Below are 13,093 nucleotides of genomic sequence, written 5' to 3'. Positions count from 1 at the left end.
ATCCAAGCGATTCGTAAGGCCCTAACATCAAAATGGCAACAAGAATGGAACTCGTGCCTAAATAACAAGTTACATATGACTAAACCCCTGCTTGGCGAGTGGAAATCATGCAGTCACCAAGAACGGTTCTATGAGGTTATTTTATGTTGACTTCGAATTGGACACGCGCATCTAACAAACAATTTTCTATGTCGAAAAGAAAACCCACCAACTTGCGAGAAATGCCATGAATCGCTTACAGTAAACTACATCATTATGTCATGTCCACATACTGAAGCACACAGGCGGAAACATTTCAACAATTTGTATCACTTGCACATACCTTTACACCCTGCCCTAATATTGGGCGATGAGCCGCTAGTGGCATTCGCTAACTTGTTGAAGTTTTTAGATGAAACCTTGTATTTACATCGACGTTAAGGTAACGCAGCTGTTGCTGCCTTAACGTTGTATCTTTACCTGTCCTGTGACTGGTGCAGCACGGCCTTAGTCGCTTTTGCACCATTAAACTCAAGTTAAATAACTTATTGCTGAAATGCTGACATGCTCACAGTGCACAAAATAACTTATAGGAGTTGGTTTCCATTTACAAGCTCTGCAGTGGAGTGTATGGCAGTTTGCAAAAAATGTTGGATGCATTTAGATAAGTCTGCAATTAAGCCATGTAAATACAGTCCATAATCCCATTTCTTCTCTCTCTTTAGTTCAGAACGACTCCGGGCAAGCTATATTTGGCTCTGTTCATAAATAATATATTAGATTCTACTTCTCGTGAATATTTTCTCGAATACAATAGACGTCCGTTAATTCGACTGCGGTTAATTCGATCACTGCAGAGAGTCCCGACCAGCGCTCACGCATTTATATGCTTCCGAAGTGCCGTTATTTCAATCTTAAAGTTCGCGTTCGCCGGATGATTCGAACTTGACAAGTAAGCAGGCAGGCGACTGACGCCGACTGAGACCCCGATAATGACCCCTTTAGTAGCAGCGTCTTGTCTCGGCGGAGCTTAGGAGGCAGTGATTGCTCTGAACACATGTCATCGCTAGTCGAAACGCACCCTTTCACTCCCCTGTTTGAAGACATTCAAGCAATAACCCTAGCCCACAGTGTCTTGTTAGGGTAATTACCCGATTCTAATGCATGTCTTTCTTTATTATTTAAGAGAAAATTGAGCCGAAAATTGCCTGCACGCTGCAATCGGACAATAAACCAAAACCGTGTTCGCAACTTTTGTATGTTTATCCCCATAATGCACACTTACTGTTGTGAAGCTAACTTTAAGAAACTGCGTGGCCAAGCCGACTTTTGCAAATGGGGCGCTGTTGTGCAAACATTTTTCTTGTTGAAAAACGGGCGCACCTTAGATTTCTACTTTCTGACGAACTTTAATGTAATTTCTACGTCAGTGTTCTACCTTAGAAACATAGAAAGTGGGCATGTGCTTGATTTGGGGGCATGTTCAAATCGGGCATTCTACCAAATGAATCAGCAGTGTGTTCCAGGCGTGCCATTATACCTTTTCGCACATAGCATTTATTTGTAGTAATTGATTGTTCATAGCCTGGAATAAAAATTAATTTATCTAAATCTGTGTTAATGCTCTAAAAATATGATTGTGTTTGATGAGCGTCCATTGTTTATTCTTGTTGATACAGTAAAACTCTGTTATCTCGAAGATTCCGAGATACCCCTTGTTGGATATGGGACCGTTTCCTGAACCTACTTCGAGTTCCCCAGACCACATCGAATCGCACCACAGCTAATTAAGGAGCGCAGAAGCACGGATACCACATTCCTGAGGCACAGCACGTGCAAACAAGTTGGCAGACCCAACTTCGTGTGCCGCCGGTGGAGCTATTCACTGCTTGACTCTTCCCGAAAGTGAAGCAAAAGCCTGGCGCTGTTGCAGGTAGAGTGGGTCCTGAAGCAAGACGGCTGTAACGGGCCGTGAAAACCTGGCAGCGTCGCCCCCATCCATCTATTGAGACGGTGCATTGCAAGTCAGCAAGGCAAGACCTCAGGGAGAAGAAAGCCCTCGGACAAACACACGAGCAGCGACTCTCTTCGCGGGGTGTGACTCCATCGCACGGGCGCCTACCATTGGCCGAAAATGACGACACCCGAGCGGGCTCGTCGATAGGTCGAAAATGGCGTCACCTGAGCGGGCTCTCCCGTTGGCCGAACGTGACGTGTCTTCGAGACACCGAAGGGCTTAAAAGATGCAGACCGAAAGCTTTCCTAGAGCATTCCTAGAGCATTCCTTGATTCATCTCTTTCGAGCTTCTTGCCACGGACCGCAGCGTCCGAGTTGCTGCCTGCCCGTAATGGATCTAAGACTGTTCATTGACTCTCACTGTAAATAATGTAAATAAACCTCCCAAGTGCTTCATCCCGACGTCCTCAACTCCTACACCCTCTAGAGTACGGCACTAGAGGATTTCGAGTGACGAGATGAGAAATACATGGGGTTGACACCAAGCCAGGGAGAATTTTCAACTTAACCAATATCTTGAGATATCCAAATTCAAGTTAATGAGTGCATACTGTATTTCTGTGCTTGCACTTGTAGCATATGGAATCAACTTATTCAGTTTCATGCGCCATTTATATATTGGCTTCTCCAAGAGAAGTTGGGCGATGGAGCTTAGACTGACTGCAAACATGTTTGTTTCTTGCACAAGTACCAGTCAAAACAGTGTAAGATTGAAAAGAAAGAGGAAAATGAAGTTTGAGCTTCATAAACATGGTGTTACTGTTGCATATGATGCATGTGCATGAAATTTGTCGAGAGGGCAGAACACTCTTTTCCAGTTTAACATTTTCCTCCTGTGTCGGTGGTGTCCTGATAATCCTCGTGAGCTTCTCTTTACAGCTGGACTTTCTTTGCTGTTGTGTTCCAGAGATTCATTTGATTTTTCTCTGGTTTCTGTGGTTGCTCAGCCTAAAAATCCCGAGTTGTCAGGATGCCGAGCTCCTGTAGAACTTCCTTGAAGACAATGTTGCACAACAGTATGGCTTTAGAAGTGGCTATCTCCACAGCATGAAGCCAATTGCTTGTGCCACAGCGACCAAATTTTGCTGCTGAAAGACTCGGCTGCATTTTGAGGTTTCCCTAAATGCAGTGAAACAGCAGATTTTTGCTTGTCAGCCTCTCACATGTAGGAAGCACAGCCTCCGCCTGAGAATTGGTGAAAAGTGAAGAATCAGCAGGTGTCGACTCTGCTAGGACTAGTGCTCGCTTGTTGTTACACCTGTAAAGCTCGTGATGTGGGCAATAGTTGTGGGTGTTGTGAGCCTCATCTGCAGGCCATGAATGGAAATATTAAGCTCCTACATCTACTAGTATGCCCCCATTAGGATAATTTTTAGAAATATTCTTGCCGGAGCAATGCCTTAAAATTATTGCCCATCGAAGTAGGATGTTGAAGTGTAATTATGGAATCAAAAGCTAGAAATGTGATTTTAATAAAAACATTTTTTTGGCCTGCACGTCCTTTTAGTAAGCCCAGTTACCCAATGGGATACACGATGAAGTCCCAGGCAAATACCTCACACATAGTTTACGTTGAACTACAAAATGCCTATTGTTTTGTATTTTAGGGGTAACTGGGCCATAGTATACTACGGCAGATGATTAGTTACATTCCCCAGCAATAACTGAGCGCGGTGCTTGCACAGAGCTAAGCCAGCTCTTGTACTGCAGGACGACATTTTGGGCTTAGCTACTCGGCGAAGTTAGCATAATTTTTTCCTGCAGTTTATTTATGAATGCATTTGTTAACGTCACTGACATCCTTTGAGCTTAGCAATACTAGATGTCTTGTAGTGAAACAGCTCATGTTAAGAAAACATAGGCAAACAATGCTACAGCAGCATCTGACCATTTATCTTCGTTGTGTGTTCAGATTTCAGGCAGAGATATGTACAGTGCAAGCAGAAGCCGGTTTCAGGAAAATGCTGTGTCAGGTCTCCATATGTTGCACACAGAAATTTTACTTTGCTGTGTCTTATATAGCAAATAGCTCAGAAAACAACTATATAATCACCATTAAACCATGAACTAGTTGTTACTCTTACTCTCAAAATTAAAATGCAGCTCACAACTTGATTGCATGTAGCAATGTCTGTGGGTCTGATAATAATGCTTCAAATTATGTTCATTGTTGATAACACTTTGTTTCCCTTTTTCTCTCTCTAGGTGTGCACCACCGGTGGACAAAGTGCATCATGTTGTGACCCCAACCATCTACCAACTTGATGATATGCGATGTTACTGTTTATTCGTGGCATCGTTGTGCCTGGTCTCTCCCACGGCATTTTTTTTGCACACAATACTTTTTTGAATCTTTTTCTGCTAAGTTCACGTATATTTTACTTCTAGGTTCTTCCTTGGAGTTTGTTGGGGTTATTATTTTGTTTCAGGGCCTTTTCATTGTCTGACGTAGGCATTCCTTCATACATAGTGGTCCATAGTAGTAATTTGGCGATTGGCTGCTAAGTACGAGGTTGCGGGATTGAATCCCGAACATGGTAGCTGCATTTTAATGGAGGCGAAATGCGAAAACACCCGTGTACTTAGATTTAGGTGCACAATAAGGAATCCCGGGTGGTCCACTATGGCGTACCTCAGAATCAAAACGCATAAAACCCTCATATTTATTCTATAGTACTAATTGAGCGTTTAATGCTGGTTGAGAATTCTGTTCGCTAAGTCTGTTTGAGTGCCTAAATAACAGTGTCTAGTGAATGTTATAGCATTTTTAATTCTTCTTAATACTTTAAACCTTGCATTTGTAGTGTGTAATCTTTTGGTATAATTAGCATCTTGTTGTTTTTGGTGCTCCAACAAAAGTTGAGTTATGCCCTTGGAAGTTCATTTGTTACAGGCAAAACGTCTTAATTACCCAACTGTCTGAAAAAAAAAACAAATAAGTGAAATTGGTGTCCATCTAGATATATTTGTAATTCTGTTTTTTCTCCTTGTTTGCAGCTTATCTTCTTTGGTACCTTTACAATAGTTATTTCTCTGGTACTTCAGTCTCAATAATTGCAGATCCAAGACATTGCTTATTCTACTTTCTGTTATACTAGATATAGTATGTCTTGATATTGCTTTTTTTTATTAGCCATCCTTATATAAATACATACTGAAAATGCATTATACATAAAATATATTGATTGTTGAGACGGCAGTGCTAGGACATCGGCAGCGAAGCATTTTTATGCCACCGGGTTCTTCCTTCCGTAGATTACCTTTTCTTTATGCTGCTTTTCCATTTTCAAATTTCATTGCATTTGTTGGTTCAGAACAGCCGTGTTTCTATACAGCAGACAGTGAGACTAGGTTTTTCATGCTTTCTTTTTATTTTTAATGTGTTGCATAATGTGTGTGGTTCTTATTTTTCTTGTACACATATGCATGTGCATGGCTGTCTCCTGCTAACCAGCAACCAAAGTATTACAAGCTTCTGATTTTTGTGTTCATTTTGTGCCCTGCTTGCTTTGAGTAAACTAGTTCCTGCACAACAGACCTATATATCTGGGTCAGCCTCCTTGTGAAGTTAACATCATTGTTGCCTTCATAAGACACTTTTCTTTCTCCATGTGTGTTAAGGTTGCTCAGATCTTTGATGCTTAGGAAAACAAAGTATATCGCAATAATGTAGCTGAATGATGCTTGCGAACAACAGCATTGCTCAAGCAGCATCCAGACCACAGTTTTCAGTTCTTATGACCGTTGAACATTAGAGTGTTTCCTAGATGTTCCAAATGTCAAGCAGCGTTGTGCAGTGTTGAACCCTGTTGTAGTTATGTGGCTAACATCCGCCACCCACGATGCATGTTCTTCCATGAGGAATTTTATTTTACAGAGTGTTTTGCAGTAATAGCAGAGAGAATAAATACCTTCCATAAAATGACAAAATAGTGGTAATAATGTTGTGCACTGAGATGAAAGTAACTGGTATCAATTCAAAGGCTGCATCATGCTAGCATCTCATCATCTGAGGAACCATATACTGTGTTGCTTCTTGCATTTAAAAAGCAGTTCTTGCTATTGTATGGTCTTATATAAAGCAGATACTTCAAGCATATGTATTTGTAATGCCAGCAGCTATGTTTCTCAGTGATGGGCTTATGTACCAGACTAGTTGCTTGGTATTGAACTTCAGGCTTCTTAAAGGGAAAAACTCAAAACCCTGCAGTACCAGCAGCTTGCAATAATACTACACTTTCCGTCCCATCACATTATCGTGTTTCTTTCAAATCAAGTTTTTTTATTTGCAAGTATATGTGTGAATTTCACCAACTGGACCATTGAGAAGCCACACTTATATATATTAGTTAAATCTAGAATGGTCGAAGAGCAATGCTCTGTTTGGCCTGATCTGAAAGGGCCTTCAACACTTCAATGAAAAAAAAAGCAATCGTTAGTATTAGTATCTATGTTGTGTCTTTTCACGGGCGTTTCATAACTACAATATTGTTTTCAAATGAAAAGCATTACTATGGTAACCTGTTCTAATTTGTTTATGCAGCATGGAGGACTTCCAGCAGTCAAGCTGCAACTATGAAAGGTGACAAGTCACGTCAGGGACGCTGCCACCACTGTAACTTCTGTGACTATAAGACTGATAGTGTATGTCACCTGAAAAGACACACCATGGCCCATACAGGCGAGCGGCCGTTTGAGTGCCATTTGTGCCCTTACAGCTTCACACAAAAGTGCAATCTCAAGGTACACCTGCGCACTCACAATGGGGAGAGGCCATTTCAGTGCCCTTCATGCCCTCAGAGCTTCTCGATTAAGTCCACTCTTAATGATCACCTGCGCACTCACACAGGCGATAGGCCATTTCAGTGCCCTTCATGCCCTCGGAGCTTCTCAATTAAGCGCACTCTTACTGATCACCTCCGTACTCACACAGGTGAGAGGCCATTTCAGTGCCACTTATGCCTTAAGACCTTTACATTTAAAAGCAACCTAAATAAGCACCTGAGCCTTCACAAGGGCAAGTGACCTTTTCAATGCTAGTTGTGCTTTCAGATCTTTTTTGGAAACAGCACACTTTACTTGTAATTCAAGAACAATTTGCAAGTGCTAAAGAAGTTGTGTAAGACAAGTATCAAGCTGTGGGTCTAGTATCAGATATATGCCTTCATCATTACTAGTGTATTCTTATGCATATAGTAAACTGCTGCAAAGTAGACTGCTGTCAGTGCGTGTGCATAGCTTCCTGCTATTCCGTGATTGCGCTTGTTTAGACTTGCGCTGAGTTTTACTTGATTGTATTTCTTTTTCTGATTATTATAGGTTATTAAGAGACAACTGCCACAAAATAAACGATCCTTGTTCTGGCGGCCTACGTTTGCTGTGTCTTGGATACTGTGTTCTCAGCCCTCGGGCATGGTGTAGCAACGGCAATAAGAAATGTACCCAATTTTGAAAAGCAAGGGCTTTCCTACTTGAGCAGGGTCATAACAAGTACCACTATTTGACGACGACAAGGACAATAGGTGGACTTCATACGTCATTCGCATATAGTTCTATTTCGAAGGTAACAGTATTACAAAGGATGTACATAAGAGAATGCTTCTTGTCTCAGTGCTCAAATCAAACTGAAATCCTTGGGGGGTGATGTTCTTGTAAGGTGAACTAGTTCACCTGCGAAGGGGTGGTTGAAATTCTGGAGGGCTTCTAAGACCTCGAGCCCAGTGATACTGCAGAAAGCTTAAGATATTTTACACATGTCCAAAGTCAAGACAAAACCCAGCAATCTACTGTCAAGCTCCGACGACAAGCTGACAAATCCAACGTTGGGGACATGTTGGACTTAATGCTAAGGCACAAGATTGTATGTGGAATCCGGGACCATATGTTACAGAAGGTTATGGTTTCTCATGGGAGTTTGACCTTGAAGGAAGCTGAGACAATGGTGCTGGCAGCAGGAGGCTGTGGATAAAGTCATCTATCTCATGAAAATCGTTGACATGAAAACTGAACCAAACTGCATAAGCTGATGGACAGGCAAACTACACAAAGCACAAACTGGCAAAAAAAATAAAGCGTGCAGAAGGTGTGGAAAGAAAACCCACTTGGAACAACTACAAGAATGTGAAGTGCATCGAGTGCAACAGAAAGGAGCATATATCCGTAGAACGTAGGGTTGCAAGAAACACAAGACCTTCTCCTTAACTGGAAACCCTAACGAAAATGATTCACGTTCTCAACTGTTGACAATCGCCGAAAGCCAAGCGTCACTGCTGAGTAACAAAATCATCCATTCAGTGTGGCGAAAGTTCTTCTGTGGAAGTGTTGATATACTCATAGAAATAGACACTGGGGTGCTCCATCAAGCAAAGCACTCTTTTTACCACTTAGAATTGCCCAAGCTACTAAACGTAATCCCAAACAGTTTTGGAAAACACTGAAAGACGACGAACCGCGAGAAATCACACTCGGGAGTAATCTACATGAAATGATTACGGATGTAGATTGTGAGAACTTGTTCAACAGCACGTTCGCTACTGTCTTTTCTGAGCAGGTGACCACACCCTCCTGTTTACCTTTGCTTGACAGTTAATGAGACATGCCAGTGATCAATTTCTGTGGAAATTGAATTTCATCTATAATAGAAAATATTAAATTGTCATCTTCAGCTGGAATGAATGAAATTAATACCTAAATCTTGAAAAACACATCTCACTTTACCTCACCCTAATTTTTTCGCAGTCGCTTCAGGAGTCATTCCACACGACTGGAGAACAGGGAAGGTCGTTTCGGTTTCCAAGTCAGTTGGCAGAAATTCCCCACTTAATTACCACCATGTCTCTCTAACAAGCGTCCCCTGTAAAATCATGGAGCATGTGATTTACTCACACATAATAAGTTTTCTTGACAGTAATCACTTTTTTCATCCTTCACAATGTAGGTTCTGCAAGGGGTTGCCATGTGAAACACAGCTTGCAGTTTTTCTACATGACATCCACACTAACCTGGATGGTAACGTACAGACTGACGCGATCTTTCTTGATCATGCTAAAGCATTTGATAAAGTGCCTCACCAACGATTACTTGCGAAATTCTCCCAGCTAAATTTACATCCTACTGCCTTAACATGGATTACAGAGTTTCTTGCTAATCGATCGCAATATGTTGTTATAAATAGCCACCTTTCCACTCTGGTTCCAGTAACATCAGGCGTCCCCCAGTGATCGGTTCTTGGCCCACTCCTATTCTTAATCTATATCAACGACTTACCTATGCATGTATCCTGTAATATACGCATGTTCGCAGATGTCTCTGTTATCTACCACGCCGTCCTTAAAACTTTGGATCAGATAACCCTACAAAGTGGCCTTGCTAATATTTCAGAATGGTTCGGCAAGGCTCCGAACGTGGACAACCTCCGACCGATCTCTCTCACCTCCTGCGTTGGGAAAGTGGCGGAGCATGTCGTCCTCAACAGACTAAACAGATATCTTGAAGAGAACAACATCTATACTCACAACATGATTGGCTTTCGTGCCGGCCTCTCGTCGCAGGACGCCATGAAGATGATCAAATATCAAATCATCGACGGCAGTACCAGAGACACCAAGGCCCTGCTCGGACTCGACCTCGAGAAAGCCTTTGACAACGTTCTCCACGAATACATTCTGGCCTCCGTGGCAGACCTCGAGCTGGGCCCCAGACTATATAACTATGTCCGTTCGTTCCCGACGGAGAGGAAAGCGAAGCTGTGGATCGGCGACTTTGTCTCCGACGAGGTGCTCCTGGGCCCACGGGGCACGCCGCAAGGCTCGGTCATTTCTCCTGCACTTTTCAACATCTGCATGATCGGCCTCTCGAGGAATCTGACCCAAGTTGAAGGTATCAAACACACCATCTACGCAGACGACATCACCATCTGGTGCACCGGTGGTAGCGAAGGGCAAGTGGAAAGCGCCATGCAAGAGGCGGTAGACGTCACGGAGCAGTACCTGCTACCCACCGGACTCAGATGCTCCCCGACCAAATCTGAGCTTCTCCTTTATAGAAAAGAAAAAGGGCGCAGACCCAAGGGCTGGAAACCGGTCTCGGAAAGTGACATTCACCTGTTCACTCGGAGCGGTGACCCGATACCCAGGGTCGACACCATCAGAGTCCTGGGTATGTTTATAGAATCACGTGGCGGCAACGGCACTGCGTTACGCAAGATAATTGCGAAAACCGACAATGCTTTTCGCCTTGTCCGAAGGGTCACGAACAGACATCGTGGCCTCAAGGAGGACAACCTGCTTCGGCTCATCAACGCCTTTGTGCTGTGTCACTTCACCTACACGGTGGCCATACACAACTGGCTCAGAGCCGAGCGGGAAAAGCTTAATGCCCTCATTAGAAAATTCTTCAAGAGAGCCCTCGGGCTGCCCGTCAGAACGCATATAGAGGACCTCCTTCGGCTCGGCATACACAACACCATGGAGGAGATAGCCGAGGCTCAGGAACGGGCCCAGCTAACTCGGCTGTCCACCACGCCGGCCGGCAGGCGTATCCTCGAGGAGATCGGACTCGCACCAACCAAGAACTTGGCTGAAGACACCCAAATCCCCAGAGAAATAGGGGAGAAGATCGTGGTCGCCCCTTTGCCCCGCAACATTCATCCCGTTCACAATGCAGGTCGTCGCAAGGCAAGAGCATTGAATATGCTAAAGCAAGTAAACAGGGACAAAATCGCAGCAAGCTTCGTGGACGCAGCTGCATACCGAGACGGCAAGGCTTTTGCGGTTTCCGTCGTTGACACGCTGGGCAAAGTTATCAACTGTGCTTCCGTCCGGACGACGAACCCAGAGGTGGCCGAGCAAGTGGCCATTGCACTCGCCATGCAAGACGGTCGGAGAGACAGGGTGTATAGCGATTCGAAAGCCGCCATCAGGGCATTCCAGAAAGGCCGGGTAGCCCGGCAGGTAGTTCAAATTCTGAAAGGTGCCAAACACGGCAACACCTCCATGCACTCGATCCTTTGGTTCCCTGCACACGTCGGGGCGATTGAGGGGGTTCCTCTGAACCTCAACGAGTCTGCCCACGAGGCTGCGCGTGGCTTTACCGACCGCGCTGCCCTCGGGTCAGGCGACTCTCTCCCTGGACACCGAGACGCTCCTCTCACACACAATGAAATAACTAAATTCTTCTACTTAGAGAGAAGGGTTTTCCCCCCGCCTCACTCCAAGTTAAGCAGGCCGCAGGCGGTCACACTAAGACTTCTGCAAACGAACTCGTACCCACATCCGGCGTTCCTTAATAGCATATATCCAGAGATTTATACGAATTGTTCTTGCATGGCCTGTGGTGAGGTAGCTACGTTGCCTCATATGCTCTGGGAGTGCGGGTCGCTGGGCCCGAAGTTCACCAAGGAAGAGTGGGACGCCCTCCTGCGAAGTCCCGTCTTTGAGGATCAAATCCTGGCCGTCCAGGGCGCCCCCGATCGGGCCGGCAGACTAGATCTGTCAGTCCCGTCGTGGGATTAGCCAGGTGCGCGTTTTATCGCGCTTTGCTGGACCAAATAAAAGTTTATTCACTCACTCACTCACTCACACCACTTCGTTAATAGCACTAAACGTTAACAAATGCAAAAGCATGTCGTTCACCCGCAACCATAATCCTCGAACGTTTGCTTACATAATTAATAATTTGGTTCTAGAATCAATTGACATTAATAAATACCTCAGTGTCACTGTATCAAATGACCTCAACTGGCATATGCATGTGAATACCATCATTTCAGCTTCTAACAAAACTTCAGGTTTCTTAAAACGTCATTTGCGGAAAGCCCCAAATCACGTAAAATTACTTGCCTACACATCACTTGTATGACCGAAACTAGAATACGCCTCAGCACTCTGGAATCCGCATCAAGCATATCTCATTGACGCTCTTGAAGCTGTGCAAAACCGCGCTGCTCGATTCATCCATTGGTCATACTCATGTGACATCAGCGTCACGTCACTGAATTTACTATCTGGGCTTCCAGGCCTTGTTTTACGTCGGTGCATCGCTTCCCTCTGTCTTTACCACAATTTGTTTTACAGTCCACCCTTCATCAAGCACCCTATATCACACCCACAGCGCGCATATACCGGACCAGCCACTCGCAGCAGGTTTCACGTCCACAAACATCAACATTTTTAGCCTCGTTTTTTCTTCACATGGCGGCAGACTGGAACGGCCTCCCTCCTATTATTGTCGACATAATCTGCCCATCCGTATTTTTACAACAGGTCACTGACCATGTCCAACTACATTGTACATGATTTTTCCTTATATATGTTGCTTGTATTTACATGCGTGTATGTATGTCTACATACATAGGTGTTGATATGTGTGTATACATGTGTGAATATACTTGAATATGTATACTATGTATGTGTATATATATTTGCGCTTGAACTTGAACGTTACTTAACAATTGTAAATTCTAATCTTGTACCCTCCCCTTATGTAATACCCTTGAAACCGGGGGTCATTAAGGAAAATAAACTGAACTCAGGGTGCGCACAGGTCCTTGAAAACCTTGAAAACCCTTGAATTTGAATATTTGGTTTTCAAGGCCCTTGAAAATCCTGGACTTTTTGCTGCTCCTTGAAAATCCTTGAATTCCTAGCGTAGTACATGCAAATGACTATTATTAAAAAAAACGCAGTTAAAATATTTGTATTTTCAGCACCGTGTTTCAATATGTGCGTTTCAGGCGTAAAAAATCAGTGTGTGCTAATATAGCCAATATTGCGCGACGGTTAGCCACACTGGAGCCACTCGGCTCTGAAGCCAACTTGAGCCGACTCAATCCAATCTGATCTTGGCGCTTTGCTATGGTGCAATGCCTCCTTTACTAGATGCCAGCCGCGTTGGTCGCTTTCCCATTGCGGAGGCGGTTCCCTTAGTTCGTGGCCTCCGCGATTCGCAGCAACGGCGCGCCGCCGGAGCCGATCGCGGAGCCGATCGCGAAGGCCACGCTTAGTTGAAGTTAGTTCAGCATAAATTTCGTGAGACGGCGCTCGTTGCCTTTTCAACTTCCGGCGGATGCGGGCCTCCGAGATGGCAACAGACGTCATG

At 44.2% G+C, this 13,093-nt stretch overlaps 1 protein-coding gene across 15 annotated transcripts in view; it reads left to right on the top strand.

Annotated features, from left to right (window-relative positions):
• The window catches only part of LOC135910258 (zinc finger protein 771-like), a 60,416-nt gene extending 53,697 nt beyond the window's left edge, over positions 1 to 6,719 (top strand). For 8 of the 15 annotated variants that reach the window (XR_010566976.2, XR_010566969.2, XR_010566975.2 and 5 more), the window contains one exon: positions 6,540 to 6,719. Coding sequence is in view for 4 of the 15 variants with exons in the window: in XM_065442334.2 (XP_065298406.1) it covers positions 6,540 to 6,582 (43 nt within the window). In the remaining 11 variants the exon portion in view is untranslated. Of the gene's footprint in view, positions 1 to 4,201; positions 4,553 to 6,539 lie in introns of those variants that run through there. The other 7 variants (XM_065442335.1, XM_065442331.2, XM_065442330.1 and 4 more) reach the window with 3 other exon arrangements.
• The last annotated feature ends 6,374 nt before the right edge of the window (positions 6,720 to 13,093 follow it).

The sequence above is a fragment of the Dermacentor albipictus genome, chromosome 10 (assembly GCF_038994185.2).
Source record: "Dermacentor albipictus isolate Rhodes 1998 colony chromosome 10, USDA_Dalb.pri_finalv2, whole genome shotgun sequence".
Taxonomy (NCBI): domain Eukaryota; kingdom Metazoa; phylum Arthropoda; class Arachnida; order Ixodida; family Ixodidae; genus Dermacentor; species Dermacentor albipictus.
This window is presented reverse-complemented; position numbering and strand designations above follow the sequence as displayed.